This window comes from Scyliorhinus torazame, chromosome 17, assembly GCF_047496885.1.
Source record: "Scyliorhinus torazame isolate Kashiwa2021f chromosome 17, sScyTor2.1, whole genome shotgun sequence".
Classification (NCBI taxonomy): Eukaryota; Metazoa; Chordata; class Chondrichthyes; order Carcharhiniformes; family Scyliorhinidae; genus Scyliorhinus; species Scyliorhinus torazame.
Window position 1 is genome coordinate 3617606 of NC_092723.1, and position 26470 is coordinate 3644075.

A 26470-nucleotide genomic window follows, 5' to 3' on the forward strand; every position below is an offset into this window, starting at 1 on the left:
GGGTTCCCGTTGCAGTGGATAGGCTTGCGACCACGGCCTGTGGCCCGCTGTCTATCAGACCGGCTGACGGGGCACCACGGGAAGGATTGCGTCCTAGAGTGTTTCCCTCCATACCATGTATCTCCTGAACCCCACGCTACGCGGTCTCCAGTGGCAAGTAAATCTGCAGCGCCTGTTGGAGGTTCTGGGAAGGTTCGGTCAAGAGACCTCCGTTGTGTCTCCGCTTTGCCGATGCAAGATGTTCGCGCAACATCTCAGACAGCAAAGTCCTGTATTCCCAAAATTCGGCGGTTTTCCGCACTCGGGACATGAATGTGGTGACTGGCTCGCCCGAAGCTCGCTCTGCCATGTTAAATTGATACCGCTGGATGATCACGGATGGTGGTGCGTTAAAATGCTGTCTTGACGAGCTCCACGAGAGCAGGTCAAAGGTGCTGGTGTCTGGCACCGGCAGGTATGTGAGGCTCCAGATAGCCCCTAAGTATGCCCCCCCCCCCCCCAAGTATGCCCCCCCCCCCCCACAAAGTGGTCAGCAAGATCATCGTTTAGCACCTCATCCACCGCGATATTGTTGGCGCAAAACAAAGGCTGATGCATTCTGAATTCTGGGCGCAATCCTCGGCCCCGGCTTCAAAGGCGCATAGTCGGCCAAACAGGGGCATTGTGAAGAGGGCTCCGAGCTGCAATATGAATGCCAGGAGGTAGCTGAGCTGTAAGGCCTCAGCATCGATAGTTGACCCAAGTTTACTCCTCGTCGCCTGTTCTGTATTTCCCTAGAAGGGGAGTACACACTGAGTTGAGTGAAATAATGAAGGTTTATTTTAGGAGCTCTAGATACACGCCACTCGGCAATACCCAACTGAGTGAGTGGCTGGCTTTATACCGGAAGCGCTGGAGTCTCCCCACCCCCGGGGCGGGGAAGCCTGTATTCCCCAAGGATTCTGGGAATACGAGATCCCGATGCCGTAAGTCTCGTGTGGATATATTAATTTGACTTCAATACTAGGCCAATATCGATTACAATATGATGCAGTTTAATATAATCTAGAGTCTTTCATCAGCTATGTATCCACAAGGTTTGGCAAAATGTCTACTTCAAAAATCATGAAACTTCTCAGGTGTCAATTAAAAGAAGGTTTAACTTTTCACATAGACTGTGTAGAATTCCTTCCATACACTTTGTGGCTATATTGATATCTTATTGAGCCAATGAGTCAGGGCAGCACGGTAGCATTGTGGATAGCATTGCTTCACAGCTCCAGGGTCCCAGGTTTGATTCCGGCTTGGGTCATTGTCTGTGCGGAGTCTGCACATCCTCCCCGTGTGTGCGTGGGTTTTCTCCGGGTGCTCCGGTTTCCTCCCACAGTCCAAAGATGTGCAGGTTAGGTGGATTGGCCATGATAAATTGCCCTTAGTGTCCAAAATTGCCCTTAGTGTTGGGTGGGGTTATGGGGATAGGGTGGAGGTGTTGACCTTGGGTAGGGTGCTCTTTCCAAGAACCGGTGCAGACTCGATGAGCCGAATGGCCTCCTTCTGCACTATAAATTCTATGATCTATGATAATTCACTGTTACATAGAGCATTGCCACCTGAATACACAAGCAAAACACCGTGGATTGGAAATCTGGGGAGCAGGGGAGAGGAAAACAGAGAAATGTGGACCTGACCGTATCTTAAGATAAGAAAAGAGCTAAGGTTCAGGACTGAGACCTTTCACATCTGGGGGAGGTTAGATACGTAACAGGGTTTGAGCAAGTGAAAGGTGGAAAGAGAAACAAACGGGGAAGGTCTGTGACTGGCTGGGTGGGAAGGAGATAGTAAATGACAAAAGCTTTCCATGGTGCTAAGCCAAAGGGAGAAGTAATAGAACAAGTACGGAAATAAAAGATGTCTAGAGGAGCTGTCGGTAAAAGAAAATACAAGATAAATGAGGGGTTGGGGGGAGAAATATGGAACAAAATGGGATATGGGTTATGATCTTAATATCCTGTTCAGACTGCAGGTATCATGGGCGGGATTCTCCGCTGTCGGGATATTCCGCCGTTGGGATTCTCCGCCGTCGGGATTCTCTGTTGCGCCGGCAGCCCACCCACACCCGGGAATTTTCCCAACGGCGTGGGGTTGCCCTCAATGGGAAATCCCATTGGCCGGCTGGCTGGCTTTGGTATTTTTAAAACAAAACTTTATTATGAATACTGCTGACGGAGAATTCCGCTGAATATATTTCAACAACAATTCAATTCCGGCCATGTCACTAGATTTTGAACGGCACCACTGTCTTCATGGAAGCCCACACTGAAAGAGCTAGTTTGTAAAAAGAAAAAGTTAGTTTCTTCTGACCAAGGAAACCCAATATATTTTTTTATAATTTTAACGTACCCAATTCATTTTTTCCAATTAAAGGGCAATTTAGCGAGGCCAATCCACCTAACCTGCCCATTTTTGGGTTGTGGGGGTGAAACCCACGCAAACACGGGGAGAATGTGCGAACTCGACACGGACAGTGACCCAGAGCCGGGATCGAACCTGGGACCTCGACGCGTGAGGCAGCAGTGCTAACCACTGCCCCACTGTGCTGCCCTGAAGGAAACCCAATATTAATATTGGTTTTGCGATAACACTGCCTCTGGAATCAGAAAGTCCTGTTCCAGAGTCTGAGTATACCTGTCAGTTGAGGCAGTTCTGCATCGTGGGAGGTGCTGGCTTTTTGGACAAGACAAACTGAGATACTGTCTCCCTTTCGGGAGAATGTGGAAATTCCCATGGCATTATTTAAAGTGTTCTTCAGGTGTTCTGACCAACATTTTGCACCTCGGGCAACACCACCAGAGGTACTTTATTTCATATCTGTAAAAATAAATAAAGCCACCACAGTTCCAGGTGACCATCGGCTTCTTTCACCTTTGAGGGGGAGAGCTGACTGGTGGTGATTTAACCTGAAGATCACCACACCTCAGGAGGCAAGGTCGAGTAAAGCGAGGCCTTCATGAATAACTTCAGCTGATACGGGAATTGAACCCACGCTGTTGGCCTTGCTCTCCATCATGAACCAGCTGTCCAGCCAACTGAGCTGCAAAACTGATGTATTCAAATTGGCCATTGTCTTTGCCCATAAAACAACTGCGATTGCAATTCAAGACTCATTCATTTGGCTTTGGATGTCCCAAGGATGTGAAAAGTGTTATTGAATTATAAGTTTATTTGTGTGTTAGCAAACTTTTCATCAACTTTTTGTGTGTTAAAGAAACCTGAGAGGCTGTTCCTGGAGCGGAGTAGAGATAGGGGGGGGGGTGCTAGTGCTGCCCAACCTCTGTGGGTACTACTGGGCCGCCAATGCGACGATGGTGCGCAAGTGGGTGATGGAGAGGGAGGGGCTGCATGGAAGAGGCTGGAGACGGCGTCCTGTGTGGGTACGAGTCTGGGGGCACTGGCAACGGCGCCGCTGCCGTTCCCTCCATGGAGGTATACCACGAGCCCGGTGGTGGCGGCTGCTCTCAAAGTCTGGGGGCAGTGGAGGCTGCACAGGGGGGGAAGTTGGGGCCTCGGTGTGGACCCCAATACGGACGAACCACTGGTTCGTCCCAGGGAGAACCAGATGGAGGGTTTTCGGGGTGGCACAGGGCAGGGATACGAAGGTTGGGGGACCTGTTTGTGGATGGGAAGTTCGCGAGCTTGGGTGAGCTGGAGGAGAACTACGGGCTCCCCCCCGGGAACACCTTCAGGTACTTACAGGTAAGGGCGTTTGCCAGGCGGCAGGTGGTGGAATTCCCGCGACTGCTGCCACACAGTACAGGACAGGGTGCTCTCGGGGGGAGGAGGTGGGTGGGAGTGCGGAAGATCTCGGAAACTTACCAGGTGATGCAGGAGGAGGAGGAGGCCTCGGTGGTGGAGGTGAAAGGTAAGTGGGCGGAGGAGTTGGGAGAGGAGATTGAGGAAGGGACATGGGCAGATGCCCTAGGGAGGGTGAACTCTTCCTCATCGTGCGCGAGGCTCAGCCTCATACAGTTTAAGGTGCTGCACAGGGCACACATGACCGGGACAAGGATGAGCAGGTTTTTTGGGGGTGAGGACAGGTGTGTTAGGTGCTCAGGGAGCCCAGCAAATCACACCCATATGTGATAGCGTGCCCAGCGCTGGAGGAATTTTGGAAGGGCGTAGCGAGAACGGTGTCGAGCGTGGTAGGATCCAGGGTCAAACCGGGCTGGGGGCTTGCACTATTTGGGGTCGCAGAGGAGCCGGGAGTGCAGGAGGCGAAAGAGGCCGGTATTCTGGCCTTTGGGTCCCTGGTAGCCCGGCGAAGGATTCTTCTTCAGTGGAAGAATGCGAGGCCCCCAAGCGTGGAATCCTGAATTAACGATATGGCGGGGTTTATTAAGTTGGAGAAGGTGAAATTCGCCTTGAGAGGGTCGGTACAAGGGTTCTTTAGGCGGTGGCAACCGTTCTTAGACTTCCTGGCAGAACGGTAGACATTGGTCAATGGCAGCAGCAACTCGGGGGGGGGTGGGGGGGGGGGGGTGGTTTACTTTATTTTTGTTTCTGTTATTTACACTGGGGGGTCTGAGGGGGTGTATATACCTGTTGTGTTAAGTCGGGATGTTAATTTATTATTTGTGTACAGGGGGGAGGGGGGCATGGAGGGTTGCTTTTCTGGACTGTGTTTTGTACTTAACCCTGTTGGGTTCCTTTTTCATTTTGTTATTGATATTTTATGAAAACCTTAATAAAAATTATTTAAAACAAAAACAAAACTGAGAGGTGACTGTGCAATACTTGCAACTTTGTGCTCTTTCAGAGGTTCGGTGCCAAAACTCGTACAATGAAGATGTCAAGTTTATTATGCAGTCAGATCCACTTGTAGAAATTAGATATTGTGTTATGACCTGTATGGTATTTTGTTATATGCAAGGGGCTGGATTCTCCATTCCTGAGACTAAGGGTTGATGCTGGGGCAAGATTCATGGACTTTCACGACAGCAAAACTTGTGCCGAACTGGATCGATTCAGCGACTGGGGAGGGGCTAGTACCGGCGCCATGTGGAACACAATCGATTCCAATGAAAACTGGTGCAGGATTTGCCTGGTCCGTGATTGACACTCGGGAGGCTGACAAGCTGCAGCTGCGCACACACAGTACAATCCCCACACATGCGGCGGTGGAGTGGTTAGCACTGCTGCCTCATGGCGCCAAGGACCCGGGTTTGGCTCCGGGACACTGTCAGTGTGGAGTTTGCACAATCTCCCTGTGTCTCCATGGGTCTCACCCCCACAATCCAAAGGTGTGCAGAGTAGGTGGATTGGCCACGCTAAATTGCTCCTTAATTGGAAAAAAAAATTGGGTGCACTATATTGATTTTTAGAAAATCAGCGAAAATGTAGACTTCTGACTTTATGATGGAGTAAGGTCATGGATGAAGCAACTGAACATGGTGGAGCCGAGGACACTATCCTGAGAAATTCCTGCTGTGATGTCCTGGGGCTGAGATGATTGACCAACAACAACCACACCCATAGAATCCCTACAGTGCAGAAGGAGACCATTCAATCCATCAAGTCTACACTGACCCTTTTGAATGAGCTACCGATTTATACTCCCCTGCCCACCCCGCCCTATTCCTGTAACCTAACCTGCGCATCAAGGGGCAATTTATCATGGCCAATCCACCTAACCTGCACATCTTTAGACTGTGGGAGGAAACTGGAGCACCCGGAGGAAACCCACGCAGACACGGGGAGAACGTACAAACTCCACACAGACAGTGACCCACCGCCGGAATTGAACCGGGTCCTTGGTGCTGTGAGGCAGCAGTGCTAATCACTGTGCCGCCCATCTTCCTTTGTGCTAGGTATGGTTAACCAGTGGCAAATTTACCCCCTGATTCCCATTGACTCCAATTTTGTTAGGACTTCTTGATGCCATACTCCGTGAGATGCTGTCCTGACATCAAGGATGATCACTCTCACCTCATCTTGAATTCAGTCCTTTTGTCCATTTTTGAACCAAAGCTGTAATGCAGTCAGGAGCCGAGTGATCCCAGCAGAATCCAAACATAATTGTTAGGATGGAGGGGAAAATGGATGAATTTTAAGATAGGATATTAAATTTAGTGGCTGATCACCAAGGTGCCAGTGTTGGTCAGCAGGAACATCACAATCAATCTTACGGTGACCAAGTTGAGGATGGATAACGTTTGGAAATTCTAATTTTAAGCAATATGATGTAATAGTCCAAAGAAGTCTTGTGTTAGAATGGTCAATAATAAAATCTATTTAATGTTGCAATTTTTCAATTCTTTATTCAATGTGGACGTGTTCTTCACAAAGCTGTGTTTAACATTTACATAAATTATTATAAACACTTCCCTTAGGACATCTCCCTATGTTGGTATCCTTATTGGAACAGTGGTAGAATTTGTTTGGTCTGCCTGGAATTGGATAGATACCATCAAGATTATTACTGCAAAAGTTCACATCAAAGTCAGCAAACGTATTTGCATTGTTGCAGTTTCTGCTGATTGAATTATAGAGTAGATCAGAGGGGCACTGCTTCAGCCGTGTTCCATCTGCAGTGCATTTATAATAGATGGAAACTGGAATGGCATAGTTACCATCCGGTTTGCCATTGCAAAAACTGTTGGCTGCTAAGTCGACTGCTGGAAATAACCTGGGTGGCCAGACGCATTTGTCTCTAATAGTGTTAAAGGAAGTACCCTTGGGGCAGTTTTCTATGTCGGTGGTCTTATTGGTACATCGATAAAAACTGTCCACAGCACATGGAACTAGATACTTTCCATTATTTTTGTCATGGCAGAATTCCAGATTGGGGCAGGCGGTGGAAGACTCTGAATTTGCTCGTGAATTATTGGCAGCAGAGCTTGGCAATGGTGTTGTGGCTGAAAGAAGAAACAAGAATATATTGAAGTTGACAAAGAAGGTAGTGTTTATGATGTTTTAAATTGCGCATTTTGCTGACAATAACAGGGCATCCTTTAAATGGCAAAACATCCCAAGATATTTCACAGGGGAGTGTATTGAGTTACATAAAGAGATATTCAGACAAAGGTTCTGTTCGAGGAATGTTTTAAGGAACAATTTAAAGGGGTAGACATTTGGAGAGGCAAAGTCTTCCATTTCCTCTTTTTTTTTGAACAACAATTGTATTGAGGTATTTTAGGCATATAGGAAAAATGACATTGTACAGTACAAACAAAAAAGTCAAGGCACAAATTACACAGTAAACATAATACAAACCACGGCTCTGTTCACGCACGGACCTGCCACAATATCCCTCTACTCTACTCTACCCCCGCCCCTCCCCCCGCTGACGCCTACTTCTCTGCGAAGGAGTCATTAAATGGCTGCCACCTTCGGGCGAACCCTAGTAGCGAACCTCTCAAGGCGAACTTGACTTTCTCTAGGCCAAGAAAGCTCGCCATGTCCAATAGCCATACCTCAGCCCTCGGGGGCTTTGAGTCCCTCCATGCTAACAGTATTCGTCGCCGGGCTACCAGGCCAGAACGTCGGCCTCTCTCTCTTCCTGGACTCCCAGGTCCTCCGAAACCCCAACGATTGCCACCCCCGGGCTCATTACCACCCCAGTTTTCAACACCCGGGACATGACATCTGCGAATCCCTGCCAATACCCCCTGAGTTTAGGGCACGACCAGAACATGTGTACATGGTTAGCCGGCCCTCCGCCGCATCTAGCACACTTGTCCTCCAGCCCGGAGAATTTACTCATCCGGGCCACCGTCATGTGGGCCCGGTGCACGGCCTTAAACTGGATCAGACTGAGCCTGGCGAATGTTGCGGTCGTGTTTACTCTGCTCAGGGCTTCTGCCCAAATACCCCCCCCCCCCCCCCCCCCCCCCCGGAGCTCCTCCCCCCACTTATGCTTCAGGTCCTCGGTCTGCATATCCTCAGCTCCCAATAGCTCCTCGTAGACGTCTGAGACTCTACCCTCTCCCACCTCTCCCCTAGAAACTATTCTGTCCTGCCTCCCCTTCGGTGGGTGACGTGGGAAGGACGGCACCAGTCTGCATACAAAATCCCGCACCTGTAAGTATCTAAAGTCGTTCCCTCTCGTCAGCGCAAACTTCTCCTCCAGCGCCCTCATGCTCGAAAAGCTCCCTCACAGGAACAGATCCCCCAACCTCACAATCCCCGCCCTCCTCCTCAGTCGATACCCCCGTCCATGTTCCCTGGGGCAAATTGGTGGTTGCCGCAGATTGGGGTCCACACCGATGCTCTTACCTCCCCTACATGCCTCCTCCACTGGCCCCAGATCCGAAGAGCCGCCACCACTATCGGGCTGGTGGAGTACCGTGCCGGCGGAAGCGGCAGAGGCGCCGTGACCAGGGCTGCTAAACTAGTGCCCCTGCACGAAGCAGCCCCCATCCGCTCCCAAACCCACCCCGCACCCACCATCCATTTCCTCATCATCGCTATGTTGGCCGCCCAGTAATAGTTGCTGAAGTTCGGCAACGCCAGCCCCCGTTCTCCTCTGTTCCTTTCAAGCATCACCCTCTTCACCCGCGGGGACTTTCCTGCCCATACAAATCCCAGAATAATTTTATTCAGCCTCTTAAAGAAGGACCGCGGGATAAAGATGGGGAGACACTGAAAAACAAACAAGAACCGCGGGATAATCGTCATCTTAACAGTCTGCACCCTCCCCGCCAATGACAGCGGGAGCGCATCCCACCCCCGGACCTCCTCCCTCATTCGTTCCACCAGTCGGGACAGGTTGAGCTTATGCAACCTGCCCCAGTCCCGTGCCACCTGAATCCCCAAATATCGGAAACTCTCCCCCACTAGCCTGAACGGCAACCCCTTCAGCCTACTCTCCTGCCCCCTCGCCTGAATTACAAACAACTCACTCTTAGCCATGTTCAGTTTGTATCCGGAGAACCGGCCAAATTCCCTCAGGGTTGCCATAATACTGTCCACCCCCACCATTGGGTCTGATACATATAACAGCAGATCATCTGCGTATAACGCGACTCTATGTTCCACTCCCCCCCAGACCAGCCCTTTCCAGCCCCTAGAAGCTCTCAGTGCAATTGCCAGCGGCTCTATGGCCAGCGCAAACAGCATTGGGGAGAGCGGGCAGCCCTGTCTTGTCCCACAGTGCAGTCTAAAGTAGTCCGATGTCATCCTGTTCGTCCTTACACTCGCCTCCGGGGCCTGATACAATAGCCTAACCCAGTCGATGAACCCCGCCCCGAACCCGAACCGTCCTAGTACCTCCCACAGATACTCCCACTCGACCCGATCAAAAGCCTTTTCAGCATCCATGGCTACGACTATCTCTACCTCCCTCCTCTCCGGGGGCATCATAATCACGTTGAGCAGCCTTCTTAGATTGCCCACCAGCTGCCTCCCCTTTACAAACCCGGTTTGGTCCTCCACAATTACATCCGGGACACAGTCCTCAATTCTAGTCGCCAAAACCTTGGCCAGTAACTTGGCGTCTACGTTGATCAAAGAGATCGGCCTGTATGACCCACAGGCCTCCGGGTCCTTATCCCGTTTCAGAATGAGCGAGATGGTGGCCTGCGACATCGTCGGGGTAAACTCCCTCTGTCTCTTGCCTCGTTAAAGACCCTGACCAGTACCGGCCCCACTATCCCGGCAAATTTTTGTAAAACTCCACCGGATACCCCTCCGGCCCCGGGGCTTTACCCGACTGCATGACCTTCAGGCCCCCCCCAATACCTCTTTGATCCTGACCAGGGCCCCCAGTCTGTCCACCAACCCCTTCCCCACTCTTGGGAAGGTCTGTCCGTCCAAGAATCGCCTCATCCCCCCCGGTCCCCCGGGTGGTTCCGAAGTGTACAGCTTCCTATAAAAGTCCCTAAAGACCTTGTTCAGCCCTGCCGGGTCACCCACTAGATTACCTTCCCCATCCACTGCCCTCCCTATTTCCCTAGCTGCTTCCCTCTTCCTCAGTTGCTGCGCAAGCATTCTACTGGCCTCCCCATGCTCATAAATCACGCCTTTTACCTTTCTAAGCTGCTCTACTGTCTTGCCTGTAGTCAGCACCCCAAATTCGGCCTGCAGCCTCTGTCGTTTCCTGAGTAACTCTGGCCTTGGGGATTCTGCGTAACTCCTCTCCGTCCGTAGAATTTCTTTAATCAGCCGGTCCGTCTCTGCCCTGTCCTGTCCCTGCACCCCGGATTGAAATCAGTTCTCCTCTCACCACTGACTTCAGCGCCTCCCAGAGCACTGCTGCCGAGACTTCTCCAGTATCGTTCGCCTGCAGGTAATTCTGCATGCATTTCCTCAGCCTCTCACACAGCGCCTCGTCCGCGTGTAGTCCAACTTCCAGCCTCCATGGTGGGCGCTGAAAGCTGCCCTTACAAACTGCAGGTCTACCCAGTGCGGAGCAGGGTCCGATATGGCAATTGCCAAATATTCTGCCCCCACCATTCCGGCCAGCTGGTCCCTACTCACAACAAAGTAGTCAATTCGGGAATACACCTTGTGGACGTGGGAGTAGTACGAGGACTCCCTCGCCGTCGGCCGCCTAAATCTCCACGGATCTGCTCCCCCGTTTGCTCCATGGACCCTCTCAGTTCCTTTGCCATCGCCGGCAACCTGCCCGTTCTTGAGCATGACCGGTCCAGGCTCGGGTCCAGGACTGTATTAACTTACGTGAGTCCAAGTCGGGGATCTTCCCTAGCATCCTCCTAATAAAATCCACATTGTCCCAATTAGGGGCATACACACTGACCAGGACTACTCTCACCCCTTCGAGCTTATCCCTCACCATAACGAACCTGCCACCCCCATCCACGACTGTGTCCACCGCCTCAAATTGTACCCTTTTATTAATCAGAATTGCAACTCCCCTCGTCTTAGAATCAAGCCCCGAATGAAAGACCTGACTGACCCAGCCCTTCCTTAACCTAACCTGGTCTGCCACTTTCAGGTGCGTCTCCTGCAACAAGACTATGTCCGCCTTCAGAACCCGCAGATGCGCAAACACACGCGCCCTCTTCACTGGCTCGTTTAACCCTCTAACGTTCCAGGTGATCAGCCTGGTTGGGGGGCACTCCCCCCCCCCCACCTCCTTGCCGATCAGCCATTTCCTTTCCTTGGCCAGCCCCCCAGCCATGCGTTGCGCTTCCTCTGGCCCGCCCCCTGGCCGGCTCCACCCGTGACCTCACTGTTACCATGCCCGGTTTCCATCCCCATCAGCAGAACAACCCCCCCCCCCCCCCCCCCCCCCCCCCCGCAGCAACACTATCCTATCACCTAACCCCTGTCATCTAACTATATGAACACCCCCCCACCTCGGCTCCCGTTGACTAGCTGCACTCAGCTAGCCTGCGGCTCCCAATCTCGGCTCTAGCCCGTCTCCCACCCAACTTCTGAAACATACCCTCCACATATGAGGCAGCGTCTAGCCCATCTGTCCCCTCCGGGAGGCCCACGATTCTCACGTTCTGCCGGCGAGATCTGTTGTCCAGGTCCTCCAGCCTTTCCAGAAGCACTTTTTGCTGGTCCCTCAACCTCCGAATCTCCACATCCGCCACCGTTTGAAAGTCAGCCTGCTCCTCCACTGATTTCTCCAACTGCTGGAGCTTCTCAGCCTAATCATCCAGCTTTTTTTCCATCCGATCAATCGACTTCTGAAGCGGCTCCAAGTTGTCACGCTTCAGAGACAAAAAGCCCTCCTGCATCGTCTGCAGCAGCAGCTCCATTGTGGGCTGGGCTGTCGGCACCTTGCTCTGAACACCAGCCATGCTGCTCTCTCTCACAGCCTCCACTGTGCCCTTACTCGACCACTTCTTCTGCTGTTTACGGTCTCTCCGGCTTCTTTGGTCCATACAATTCTGTATGGGTCCTGTGCCTGAGTACTATTGCTTTCCAGTTCCGCGCTCAAAAGCGCAAAATAGTCAGGGGAAAAGGTCCAAACGTTCGACTGAAACGGGAGTCACCAAATGTGCGACCGACTCCCTCAGAGCCGCCACCGCAAGTCCCTATTTCCTCTTTTTAATTAGAATCCATAAAATCCCGACAGTGCAGGAGGAGGCCATTTGACCCATCGAGTTAGCACCGACCCTCTGAAAGAGCACCTCATTCCCCGCCCTGTCCCCGTAACCCCACCTAACCTACACATCTTTGAACATTAAGGGGAAATTTAATTTGGCCAATCTACCTAACCTACACATCTTTGGACTGTGGGAGGAAACCGGAGCACCCGGAGGAAACCCACGCACACACGGGGAGGACGTGCAGACTCCGCACAGACAGTGAAATGAAATGAAAATCGCTTATTGTCACCAGTAGGCTTCAATAAAGTTACTGTGAAAAGCCCCTAGTCGCCACATTCCCGCACCTGTTCGGGGAGGCTGGTACGGGAATTGAACCGTGCTGCTGGCCTGCCTTGGTCTGCTTTAAAAGCCAGCGATTTAGCCCTGTGACTAAACCAGCCCCAAGGCCGGAATTGAACCCAGGCCCTTGGGCTGTGAGGCAGCTGTGCTACCCATATGCTTAAGCATTTTCTGAAATCATTGTGCCACATCCCAAACTGAAGAGCATTTTATTTCATCTGTGTGACATTTTTCTATTCTCACACCACTGTCAATAAGCATAGTCACCAAATCAGTACAGAGTAGAAGCAATTTTGTGTTGTAATCCCACAACCGCAAAAAGCTGGATTGAAACCCTCACAATTGTTTAATTTAGGAGCACCATAGGGAACAGGCAAGATTGGCGATAATCTGGTCAGGTTGGGCGCATTTTAATTTCTAGCTTTTTGCCCACGCTCTGGATTACAATAACAAACCAAAAGCAAAATGATTGCCGAGATGCTGGAAATCTGAAATAACAACAAAATGCAGGAAATACCATCAGATCATGCTGCATCTGTGAGGAGAGAAACTTGCTCCAGCAGGCTGAAGTTAAAGTCGGTTGAACGCCGCGTTTAGCGGGTGTTCCTGGCCACTGCAGCGCTGAAAATCATCCCGCTATCCAACAGCACTTTGCTGTTTTGTTTTGGCCTCGGGGAGTTCCCCACCGTCGAGGCCGCTCTTAGAGGGATTTCCTGTCAAGGGGAAAGGCTCATCGCAGTCGGGGCACCATTCTGTCCGGCAGCCCCAACCTTTCTCCCTCCCCCCCCTCCTTTCAGGCCCCATCTCCTGCTTTTTTGACCCCCTCAATTGGGGGAGACCCCGGGAACCGCCCCCCATCACCCTGTCTCTACTTGGCAAAGCCCCCCCTCCTCTGCGGACCTGACCGCAGCATGCCAACCTGGCACCTGGGCATCTTGGCACTGGTAGCCTAGCAGTGCCACGGCACCCATGTGCCAGAAGGAGTGACAGAGTGCCACCCTGCCCTTTCCCTGACCACCTAGGGGTCTCCAATGACCTGAGAGAGCCCCCTCCCCCGGTGTTGTTACCGCTGGTCCACGTTGGTGTGGGTCAGCACTTAGCGGTGCTCCGGTGAGGTCTCCTAGGCACAACCGCTGAGTCCCGGGCACCGGGTGATTTAAATGAGCAATTGGGCTCCAGGTTGCGCCTGGCGGAACGATCGGTCTGGAGATTTATGTGGGACCGGCGCGCGATTCACCGGATCGGCACGGGGCACAACAGGGTCGCCGAATTGCGGCCAGGATTAATGTTTCAGGCCTATGGCCTTTCTTCAGAATCAGGAGAAGTTAGAAATGGCGAGGCTTTGAACAATTTAAAGGAGGGCGGAAATATGCATAAAAGGGTAGTACAGGAGAGATAGAAATGGCAAGAGTTTCATGTTGCAAGGCTACAAGGGGTAGTAATGGGACAGGTCCAAGTGGCAAGTCCAGTAATATAACCACCATGTTACTGGTCGCTTGATAGCTTTAGTTTTCCTGTGTAAGAACAGTGACGAACTGGGTTGTTAAATGCTTTGAGATGTCCGAAGGAAATGGTAAAGCGTTGTTTGATGCAAGTATTTTCTTCATTAGTCATCTATTAATATATACGGATGTAAGAACAGACATATTAGGAGCAGAAATAGGCCTCACAGCCCCTCGAGCCTGCCCCACCATTCAATATGATCCTGTCTGGTCTGATTGTAACCTCAACCCCACATTCCCGGCTACTCCGGATAACCTCGCACCCTCTTGTTAATCAAGAATCTATCGAGCTCGGCCTGAAAAATATGCGAAGGCTCCCTTTCCACCGTCTTTTCAGGAAGAGAGTTCCAGAGACTCACGACCCTCAGAGGGAAACATTCTCCTCATCTCTGTTTTCCATGGGCGATCGCTTATTTTTAAACAGTGACCCCTAGTTCTAGATTCTCCCACAAGAGGAAGCATCCTATCCACATTCACCCTGTCAATGCCCCTCAGGATCTTAAAGGTTTCAATCAAATTGCCTCTTACTCTTCTAAACTCTAATGGATTCAAACCTAACCTCTCTGATCTTTCCTTATGAGAAAACGGGCCCATTCCTGGCATTAGTCGGGTAAACCTTCTCTGAACTGCTTGCATTCTGCAATTTACATCTTTCCTTATTTAAGGAGACCAGGACTGTGCACAAAACTCAAGATGTGGTCTCACCAATGCTCTGTACAGCTGACACATAACCTCTCTACTTTGGTAATTGATTCCCCCCGAAATAATTGACAAAATTCCATTAATTTTCCTAATTACTTGCTGTACCTATATACTAGTCTTTTGTGATTAATTACATATAAATACTATCAAATATGTAAGGATTTGGTGTAATTTATTACTTTCAGAAATTTAATATTTATTGGACTTTGTTAGTTGTTGAAACAGAGTCAATTCATATTTAATATTTGAATACTTTTGCCGCAAATGTAACTTTGGTCCAGAATGTACGATGACAACACGTGAGGTGCTCAGCATTATAATAGAGGAAATATGATAGCAACTTCTGAAGTATGTACATGCACAATTAAACACGCAAACCCGGAAATTGCTGTCTCGAGATTCTCTGAACTTCCACTGGGTGTTCTGCTTCAGTCCTCACCATGTGACTCTGCATCAAAATGATTGCAACAACACGATAGCGCAGTACTTTCCCACTAACTCCCTTTCCAGAAATTGCTAAGAAGGTGGGCCTGATGCGTCCAGTAGTAAGCGAGTTATCAAAATTGATAATCATTGCTGAATAACCCTTTTTACTCTGCAAAAGTAATTTGACAAGTGTGAGGTCTCATTCCTACAAAATAAAATGAATGGGTAATATTTCAAGAAAGTAAGTAACTTTTTTGGTCCTTTCTCTGTCTCTTATTTCTCTCCTTTGTGGACAGAGAAAAATCCAGGCCAATTGGGTTTAATGTTTTTTGCAATAATGTATAAACAAGCATTGGGCAGCACAGTAGCACAAGTGGATAGTACTGAGGCTTCACAGCACCAGGGTCCCGGGTTCGATTCCCAGCTTGGGTCACTGTCTGTGCGGAGTCTGCACGTTCTCCCCGTGTCTGCGTGATTTTCCTCCGGGTGCTCCGGTTTCCTCCCACAGTCCAAAGACGTGCAGGTTAGGTGAATTGGCCATGATAAATTGCCCTTAGTGTCCAAAACGGTTAGGAGGGGTTATTGGGTTACGGGGGTAGAGTGGAAGTGAGGGCTTAAGTGGGTCGGTGCAGACTCGATGGCCTGAATGGCCGCCTTCTGCACTGCATGTTCTATGTATTCCAGGTATTATGGTGGGCCAAAGAGGTTTAATAATTAACATTTAGATATTTACACTTTACTCTCCTCTAGATCTTTATTGTATCAATTGGTTAAACAGATTGTGAATAAAATAGAATTAGAAATAAGTGATTATGGCAAGTGAGAGTGTGGGTGTTTAAAAATGGTGTGATTTAAATCAATATAGAAATGACAGGTGGAAGACCAGGAAATACAAAGCAAGTGAACAGAAGTAGGATCAAGTAAAACTAGAAGGAAAAGCGAACCAAATAATTGGCAGAAAAGCAAGAGTAGTTAATTAGTTTGTGGAATACCAGTGATACCTTAAAAGACAAAGGAACATTAAGTTTATTAATTACTAACTGTGCAGAATGGGTTCAATTAAAAAGGGAAAGTGCAGAGAAAATAACAAGTGGATAAAATGGTTTCTAACAGCGTGTGTCAGGGGTGGGGGAGAAGAAGCAAAGGTATTTGAGGTATTTACAGTGTGAAACTATTTTGTATTTACAGGAGAAGTAATGGTAGCTTTCAGAATGTGACGGCCTCAGATTCTATTATGCTTTTGTTTTCTTCTAGGATGTGGCCAGTCCATGTAAAGACTATAAAAAAAAGTTTAGAGTACCCAATTCTTTTTTTTTTCAATCAAGGGCAATTTACCGTGGCCAATCCACCTACCCTGCACATTTTTGGGTTGTGGGGGTAAGACCCACGCAGACACGGGGAGAATGTGCAAACTCCACACGGACAGTGTCCAGGGGCTGGTGTTATGGGCCAGGGTTTAGAGAACCCCAAAGTATATCATGTCCTTGCCTATACCTGACCCACAACTTTTAATAGATTGTGGTATGGGGAGCACACGGCCCACTCTACAGGTGTGGTGCAACAGAGAACTAAAAGTATGTTGAAAACAAAACAAGGTTTATTCTATGAATCCAGTTAACATTTTATAAACACACAGTAAACATCTTATCAACTACAAACACTGATACTTTCCCAAATACAATACTCTATAGGTAACCCTTAATAACTTCCCAAACAACATCCATAAGTCAAATCTTTTTAAAATAAAGACAGCAGGTTTAAATGCTCTACAGAAACAGGTATTACTTTGAAATCATTAATGATCTGGAGACATTCCTTAGCTTGTAGAGAGAGAGATCATAAAACAGCTGCTACTTTGAATGCAGCTATCCACCTCTGAAAACAAAACTAAAACACACTGCAGCTGTCAGCTCAAAAACGAAAGTGAAAGACAGATAGCCCAGCTCCACCCACACACTGACATAACTACAGCTATTTGATGAACACCCATTTCTTAAAGGTACATCCACCTGACACTGGGATCGAACCAGGGTCCTCGGCGCCGTGAGGCAGCAGTGCTAACCACTGTGCCGTGCCATGATTTCAGAAATCTGTATATAGTGGAAATCATGAAAATAATCACGATTATAGAATAAAGAAAGACTTCTATATTCCAAAGTAATGTATATTTACCTGGTTCTGAATAGTTGTATTAAATGTAATTACCTGATGAATCTTCTTCAGCTTTTGAATTTGAAGAAAGCATATTCTTCAGCTTATTAATAAGAGGTGTTTTTCCTTGGTTACAGAAAGTACCTTTGGTATCATCCATGTCGATTGTCCAAACCATCGCACCACCAAAACTATTATTCTTCAACCATTCCACCTGTATGAAAATAATTTTGAAACATTATTTTAAATTTAATGGTGGTATTATGCACCAGTGGACTGTTGTTAGTTCACAAGACCATTGAAAATAGTTAAACTGATAGTTTTCATTTCAACTACATTGTGGTACAAAATTAGTGAGATGCTTCCAAGATACCACAGCGAATAAATGCACAGCCTGTCATGGAACCCAGTCATATAAACCAGAATGTTTCCAGGATCCAGTCAGGCAGCAGTTTGGTGATATAGGCTTGTTCCTGAGAGTGTAGGCGGAAAATCAAAGCCAAAGGTTCTATTACATTTTGTGATCCTTTGTGGAAACTACGAGTATTTGTGTGAATTTGAGAAAGAGGGGTGGAGTTTGACGTCTCCAACGTGGCGACAGTGGGGGTGTAAAATGCAGTGAGTTGTTTGAAAGGCCAGGGAGTTTGGCAAGACCGTAAAATCCCGCCAGCGTTAAGTTTTGCCCATCGGAATAGCGATTTGTATTCAACCAGTCAAGCCTGTTCTTTCATTCAATTAGATCATACTGATCTAATATCTTAACTCCAACGATATGTTTTGGTTCTATAAACCCTTAATGTCCTTGCCTAACAAAAATCTATCAATCTCTGTTGTGATGTTGCCCCAAATGAATTTAAAAAAATTATTCCTTGGGATGTAGGCCAGCATTTCTATTGCCCATCCCTAATTACCCTTGAGAAGGTTGTGGTAAGTGCAGTCCACGTGTTGTATGTACACAGTGGTGTTGAGAAGGGTGTTCCAGTGTTTTGACCCAGTGACAGTGAAGGATCGGCGATATATTTCCAAGTCAGGATAGCAAGTGGCCTGGTGTGGACCTGGCAGGTGGTGGTTTTCCCATGCATCTGCTGACTTTGTTCTTGTACATAGCAGAGGTGGCGGGTTTGGAAGCTGCTGTTGAAGGAGCCGTGGTAAGTTACTGCATTGCATCTTGCAATTGGTACAGACTGCTGCATTTGGTGGTGGAGGGAGTGGATGTTGAAGGTGGAGGATGAGTGCCAGTCAAGCGGGATGCTTTGCCCTGTATGGTGCCAAGCTTCTTGAATGTTCTTGAAGCTGTACTCATTCACGTAAGTAGAGAATATTCCATTACATACCTGACTTGTGACATGGACAAACTTTGGGGAGTCAGGAGGTGAGTTGCTTACCTCATAGTTCCCACCTTCTGACCTGCTCTGGTAGCCACAGTATTTATATGGATAATCTAACTCAGTTTCTGGTCACTGGTAACCCCCAGGATATTGATGGTGAGGGATTTAGCGATGGTAATGCTATTGAATGTATTGGCATTGGCTATACTCAGTTGTGCAGTACAGACCATGCGCCTCCGCAAGTGGAAAAGGAGAGCGTACCGCGCTCGAACCCCGGTCTATCGGATCCGATCCCCGATATTCGGCTATGACCAAACCCCAGACCCCCGCGACATATGAATAATAAAACATGCACTGGCGGTTTGTTTTTTCCTGTAAATAAAAAGAGAATGTGTGGAAATGTATGATCCTGAGCTTGATTGCCAAGCCAGGAAAGAATATATTAAATGTTGTGATTGTTATTGTATGTTTAGAGAGATAAGAGTGTAAAATACTTGAAGAATTGTTTAGGTAAAATTAGCGGTTCCCAGTTTATTTTTTTTCCAGACACATGCCCCTGCCTGACATAGCGCCCTCAAGAATTGTTTAGGTAAATTTTTGTGCATAGCTAGGGTCAGAGTAGTGGCCATGTGGGAGGTGCCCCCCAGTCGGTAAACGAAGAGGACAAAATTTATGTGATCCTTCACGCTTCAGTTATGAACTTGGCACAAATGTCAAGGTGGGATGGTTAGATTTTCTCTTGTTTGAGTGGTCATTGCCTGGCACCTGTGTGGCATGAATGTTCCTTGCCATTTATCAGTCCAAACCTGTACGTTGTCCAGGTTGCTGCATATTAGCATAGACTGCTCTCTAGGCTTACTCATGATGTCCGGGCACTTGGCCAGTACTGAGTGCCATGGACACACCTTTAGGAAAGGATTTAAAGCTAAGAGGCTGGGAGTTTCCAAATAGCAAATTGTTCACTATCATTGCACAGAAAAGCTTTCAGGCCAACTTTACAGAAAATGTAAACACAATTAAAAGGAGAATCTTGTCAAAAATGCCTTTGGAAACTAATACAATTGTATCAAATCAAAGCTCTGGATTCGGTGTCATCCTAGCTATTTGATGAAAGCTATATCGAACCCAACAGTGAAGCCAACTTTATACACTTTACAGTCCAGCTGGATGTATTATGTACAATTAGTACTATAAACATAGCAGAAGATGATTATTAAATACATACTTTTTTCTCATAACTCTTCAAATTGTCATAAGTAACCCACTCCTCATCTTTGTATGCATATGGAACCGCCTGCTCCTCCATCCACTCTTTATTGGCGCCTTTCAAAAAGTCACATATCTGTTCACAAAAATGTGCACATTTTAGTACCATGCCACGTGTTTAAAAGGGAAGTCTCGTCATAAATGCCTTTGGAAACCAATAATATGGTGTCAAGTTAAAGCTGCGGGTTTATTGGCATTAAGCTTTTAGTGACATCCTATAGTGGTGAAAGGTAATACATGAATGCAAGTAACAGCCTCCCCGAATAGGGGCGGAATGTGGCGACTAGAGGCTTTTCACAGTAACTTCATTTGAAGCCTACTTGTGACAATAAGCGATTTTCATTTCATTTCATTTTCAAGTTGTATTCACTTGAGTTTGGGGGATTGCGATTAATCAAAGATGGCACGGTTTCACAGTGACTAGCACTGCTGCCTCACAGTGCCAGGGGCCCAGGTTCAGTTCCGACCTCGGGTGACTGTCTGTGGCACATGGCATTTACTATGGCACATGGGATATTCTTACTGTGTTTTTTATTGAAGAGGAATGTGGAATGCAATTATGATAAATATTCTGTTAGGGATTTAGTATGTTGGCAATTGGTGATGTTGGCAGATTGTTCACAGGCAAAGATCACGGGGAGCCTGGACATTGTGGTAGTTGGCATGATCTTTGCGAAGAGGCCAATTGCTCATAAAACGTAGAACATAGGACAGTACAGCACAGTACAGGCCATTCAGCCCACTATTGAGTTTTCTATAGGCCCCCCCAATAGTAGCAGAGATGTGGAGGAACAGATTGGGAAACAGATTTTGGAAAGGTGCAGAAGTCACAGGGTAGTAGTCATGGGTGACTTTAACTTCCCAAACATTGAGTGGAAACTCTTTAGATCAAATAGTTTGGATGGGGTGGTGTTTGTGCAGTGTGTCCAGGGAGCTTTTCTAACACGGTATGTAGATTGTCCGACCAGAGGGGAGGCCGTATTGGATTTAGTACTTGGTAATGAACCAGGGCAAGTGATAGATTTGTTAGTGGGGGAGCATTTTAGAGATAGTGACCACAATTCTGTGACTTTCACTTTAGTAATGGAGAGGGATAGGTGCGTGCAACAGGGCAAGGTTTACAATTGGGGGAAGGGTAAATACGATGTCAGACAAGAATTGAAGTGCATAAGTTGGGAACATAGGCTGTCAGGGAAGGACACAAGTGAAATGTGGAACTTGTTCAAGGAACAGGTACTACGTGTCCTTGATATGTATGTCCCTGTCAGGTAGGGAAGAGATGGTCGAGTGAGGGAACCATGGTTGACAAGAGAGGTTGAATGTCTTGTTAAGAGGAAAAAGGAGACTTACGTAAGGCTGAGGAAACAAGGTTCAGACAGGGCGTTGGAGGGATACAAGATAGCCAGGAGGGAACTGAAGAAAGGGATTAGGAGAGCTAAGAGAGGGCATGAACAATCTTTGGCGGGTAGGATCAAGGAAAACCCCAAGGCCTTTTACACATATGTGAGAAATATGAGAATGACTAGAGCGAGGGTAGGTCCGATCAAGGACAGTAGCGGGAGATTGTGTATTGAGTCTGAAGAGATAGGAGAGGTTTTGAACGAGTACTTTTCTTCTGTGTTTACAAATGAGAGGGGCCATATTGTTGGAGAGGACAGTGTGAAACAGACTGGTAAGCTCGAGGAAATATTTGTTAGGAAGGAAGGTGTGTTGGGCATTTTGAAAAACTTGAGGATAGACAAGTCCCCCGGGCCTGACGGGATATATCCAAGGATTCTATGGGAAGCAAGAGATGAAATTGCAGAGCCGTTGGCAATGATCTTTTCATCCCCACTGTCAACAGTGGTGGTACCAGGGGATTGGAGAGTGGTGAATGTCGTGCCCCTGTTCAAAAAAGGGAATAGGGATAACCCTGGGAATTACAGGCCAGTTAGTCTTACTTCAGTGGTAGGCAAAGTCATGGAAAGGGTACTGAAGGATAGGATTTCTGAGCATCTGGAAAGACACTGCTTGATTAGGGATAGTCAGCACGGATTTGTGAGGGGTAGGTCTTGCCTTACAAGTCTTATTGAATTCTTTGAGGAGGTGACCAAGCATGTGGATGAAGGTAAAGCAGTGGATGTAGTGTTGATGGATTTTAGTAAGGCCTTTGATAAGGTTCCCCATGGTAGGCTTCTGCAGAAAGTAAGGAGGCATGGGATAGTGGGAAATTTGGCCAGTTGGATAACGAACTGGCTAACCGATAGAAGTCAGAGAGTGGTGGTGGATGGCAAATATTCAGCCTGGATCCCAGTTACCAGTGGCGTACCGCAGGGATCAGTTCTGGGTCCTCTGCTGTTTGTGATTTTCATTAATGACTTGGATGAGGGAGTTGAAGGGTGGGTCAGTAAATTTGCAGACGATACCAAGATTGGTGGAGTTGTGGATAGTGAGGAGGGCTGTTGTCGGCTGCAAAGAGACATAGATAGGATGCAGAGCTGGGCTGAGAAGTGGCAGATGGAGTTTAACCCTGAAAAGTGTGAGGTTGTCCATTTTGGAAGGACAAATATGAATGCGGAATACAGGGTTAACGGTAGAGTTCTTGGCAATGTGGAGGAGCAGAGCGATCTTGGGGTCTATGTTCATACATCTTTGAAAGTTGCCACTCAAGTGGATAGAGCTGTGAAGAAGGCCTATGGTGCGCTAGCGTTCATTAACAGAGGGATTGAATTTAAGAGCCGTGAGGTGATGATGCAGCTGTACAAAACTTTGGTAAGGCCACATTTGGAGTACTGTGTACAGTTCTGGTCGCCTCATTTTAGGAAGGATGTGGAAGTTTTGGAAAAGGTGCAAAGGAGATTTACCAGGATGTTGCCTGGAATGGAGAGTAGGTCTTACGAGGAAAGGTTGAGGGTGCTAGGCCTTTTCTCATTAGAACGGAGAAGGATGAGGGGTGACTTGATAGAGGTTTATAAGATGATCAGGGGAATAGATAGAGTAGACAGTCAGAGACTTTTTCCCCAGGTGGAACAAACCATTACAAGGGGACATAAATTTAAGGTGAATGGTGGAATATATAGGGGGGATGTCAGAGGTAGGTTCTTTACCCAGAGAGTAGTGGGGGCATGGAATGCACTGCCTGTGGAAGTAATTGAGTCGGAAACATTAGGGACCTTCAAGCAGCTATTGGATAGGTACATGGATTAGGGTAAAATGATATAGTGTAGATTTATTTGTTCTTAAGGGCAGCACGGTAGCATTGTGGATAGCACAATTGCTTCACATCTCCAGGGTCCCAGGTTCGATTCCGGCTTGGGTCACTGTCTGTGCGGAGTCTGCACATCCTCCCCGTGTCTGCGTGGGTTTCCTCCGGGTGCTCCGGTTTCCTCCCACAGTCCAAAGATGTGCAGGTTAGGTGGATTGGCCATGATAAATTGCCCTTAGTGTCCAAAATCGCCCTTCGTGTTGGGTGGAGGTGTTGACTTTGGGTAGGGTGCTCTTTCCAAGAGCCGGTGCAGACTCAATGGGCCGAATAGCCTCCTTCTGCACTGTAAATGCAATGATAATCTATGATTAATCTAGGACAAAGGTTCAGCACAACATCGTGGGCCGAAGGGCCTGTTCTGTGCTGTATTTTGCTATGTTCTATGTTGTGCCGACCATTTATCCTAATCTAAGATCAACTTAACCTACACCCCTTCAATTTACTGCTGTCCATGTGCCTGTCTAAAAGTCGCTTAAATGTCCCTAATGACTCTGACTCCACCACCTCTGCTGGCCGTGCATTCCACACACCCACCACTCTGTGTAAATAACCTACCTCTGACATTTCCCCTATACCTTCCTCCAATCACCTTAAAATTATGTCCCCTCGTGACAGCCATTTCCACCCTGGGGAAAAGTCTCTGGCTATCCACTCTATCCATGCCTCTCATCACCTTGTACACCTCTATCAAGTCACCTCTCTGCCTTCTTTGTTCCAGTGAGAAAAGCCCTAGCTCCCTCAACCTTTCTTCATAAGACATGCCCTCCAGTCCAGGTAGCATCCTGGTAAATCTCCTTTGTACCCTCTCCAAAGCATCCACATCCTTCCTATAATGAGGCGACCAGAACTGGACACAATATTTCAAGTGTGGTCTAATTAGAGTTTTATAAAGCTGCAACAAAACCTCGTGGCTCATAACTCAATCCCCCTGTTAATGAAAGCCAACACACCATACGCCTTCTTAACAACCCTATCAACCTGGGTGGCAACTTTGAGGGATCTATGTACATGGACTCCAAGATCCCTCTGTTCCTCCACACTTCCAAGAATCCTGCCTTTAACCCTGTATTCAGCATTCAAATTCGACCTTCCAAAATTAATCATTTCACATTTATCAAGGTTGAAGTCCATCTGCCACTTCTCAGCCCAGCTCTGCATCCTGTCAATGTCCTGTTGTAACCTGCAACAACCCTCAACACTATCTACAACTCCCCCAACCTTCGTGTCATCGGCAAACTTACTAACCCATCCTTCCACTTCCTCATCCAAGTCATTTATAAAATCACAAAGAGCAGAGGTCCCAGAACAGATCCTTGTGGGACACCACTGGTCACCGACCTCCAGGCGGAATACTTTCCATCCACTCCCACTCGCTGTCTTCTTTTGGCCAGCCAATTCTCGATCCAGACAGCCAAATTTCCCTGTATCCGATGTCCCCTAGCTTTCTGAATGAGCTTACCATGGGGAACCTTATCAAATGCCTTACTGAAATCCATATACACCATTCCACCCCTTCATCAATGTGTCTCGTCACATCCTCAAAGAATTCAATGAGGCTTGTGAGGCATGACCTGCCCCTCACAAAGCCATGCTGACTATCTTTAATCAAACTATGTTTTTCTAAATAATCATAAATCCTATCTCTCAGAATCCTTTCCAATATTTTGCTCACCACAGGCGTTAGACTGATGGGACTGTAATACCCAGGGATTTCCCTAGTCTCTTTCTTGAATAGGGGAACAACATTCGCCTCCTTCCAATCATCCGGTACTACTCAGGCCCAGGGGACTTATCTATCCTGATGCTTTTCAAAATTTCATGCACATCCTCCTTCTTAATATTGAGTCTATTAACCTGGTTCACACTGTTCTCATGGGCAACAAGGTCCCTCTCTCTAGTGAATACTGAGGCAAAGTATTCATTTAGGGCCTGCCCCATCTCTTCAGACTCGAGGCACAAGTTCCCTCCACTATCCCTGATCGGCCCTACTCTCACTCTGATCATCCTCTTGTTTCTCACATAAGTGTAGAATGCCTTGGGGTTTTCCCTAATCCTTCCTGCCAGGGCTTATTCATGCCCCCTTCTAGCTCTCCTCAGTCCATTTTTGAGTTCCTTCCTGTCTAAATCTGCTGACTAAATCTAATTCCTCATCTGCAGACTCTTGCGAAGTTAAGACTCAAGAACTCTCCTGGCTTGAAGTGACTCTGGTATACAAAGAACAAAGAACAAAGAAATGTACAGCACAGGAACAGGCCCTTCGGCCCTCCAAGCCCGTGCCGACCATGCTGCCCGACTAAACTACAATCTTCTACACTTCCTGGGTCCGTATCCTTCTATTCCCATCCTATTCATATATTTGTCAAGATGCCCCTTAAATGTCCCTATCGTCCCTGCTTCCACTACCTCCTCTGGTAGCGAGTTCCAGGCACCCACTACCCTCTGCGTAAAAAACTTGCCTCGTACATCTACTCTAAACCTTGCCCCTCTCACCTTAAACCTATGCCCCCTAGTAATTGACCCCTCTACCCTGGGGAAAAGCCTCTGACTATCCACTCTGTCTATGCCCCTCATAATTTTGTATACCTCTATCAGGTCTCCCCTCAACCTCCTTCGTTCCAGTGAGAACAAACCGAGTTTATTCAATCGCTCCTCATAGCTAATGCCCTCCATACCAGGCAACATTCTGGTAAATCTCTTCTGCACCCTCTCTAAAGCCTCCACATCCTTCTGGTAGTGTGGCGACCAGAATTGAACACTATACTCCAAGTGTGGCCTAACTAAGGTTCTATACAGCTGCAACATGACTTGCCAATTCTTATACTCAATGCCCCGGCCAATGAAGGCAAGCATGCTGTATGCCTTCTTGACTACCTTCTCCACCTGTGTTGCCCCTTTCAATGACCTGTGGACCTGTACTCCTAGATCTCTTTGACTTTCAATACTCTTGAGGGTTCTACCATTCACTGTATATTCCCTACCTGCATTAGACCTTCCAAAATGCATTACCTCACATTTGTCCGGATTAAACTCCATCTGCCATCTCTCCGCCCAAGTCTCCAGACAATCTAAATCCTGCTGTATCCTCCGACAGTCCTCATCGCTATCCGCAATTCCACCAACCTTTGTGTCGTCTGCAAACTTACTAATCAGACCAGTTACATTTTCCTCCAAATCATTTATATATACTTCAAAGAGCAAAGGTCCCAGCACTGATCCCTGTGGAACACCACTAGTCACAGCCCTCCAATTAGAAAAGCATCCCTCCATTGCTACTCTCTGCCTTCTATGGCCTAGCCAGTTCTGTATCCACCTTGCCAGCTCACCCCTGATCCCGTGTGACTTCACCTTTTGTACTAGTCTACCATGAGGGACCTTGTCAAAGGCCTTACTGAAGTCCATATAGACAACATCTACTGCCCTACCTGCATCAATCATCTTAGTGACCTCCTCGAAAAACTCTATCAAGTTAGTGAGACACGACCTCCCCTTCACAAAACCGTGCTGCCTCTCACT

At 47.8% G+C, this 26470-nt stretch overlaps 2 protein-coding genes across 3 annotated transcripts in view; one reads left to right on the top strand and one right to left on the bottom strand.

The window, feature by feature from the left end:
• The window catches only part of LOC140393634 (uncharacterized), a 130368-nt gene that overhangs the window by 84516 nt on the left and 19382 nt on the right, over nucleotides 1-26470 (top strand). Inside the window, exon 11 of one of the 2 annotated variants that reach the window (XR_011935701.1) lies at nucleotides 2404-3822. The exons of the other annotated variant lie outside the window; for it this stretch is intronic. The gene's annotated coding sequence lies outside the window, so the exon portion shown is untranslated. Of the gene's footprint in view, nucleotides 1-2403; nucleotides 3823-26470 lie in introns of those variants that run through there. 2 annotated transcript variants of the gene reach the window in all.
• LOC140393635 (acidic mammalian chitinase-like) overlaps nucleotides 6267-26470 on the bottom strand; it is a 38971-nt gene continuing 18767 nt past the window's right edge. Inside the window, exons 9-11 of the mRNA XM_072479911.1 lie at nucleotides 19673-19789; nucleotides 17174-17333; nucleotides 6267-6890 (exon numbers count right to left, since the gene is read on the bottom strand). Coding sequence (XP_072336012.1) covers nucleotides 6328-6890; nucleotides 17174-17333; nucleotides 19673-19789 — 840 coding nt within the window. The 3' untranslated portion in view covers nucleotides 6267-6327. The remainder of the gene's footprint in view (nucleotides 6891-17173; nucleotides 17334-19672; nucleotides 19790-26470) is intronic.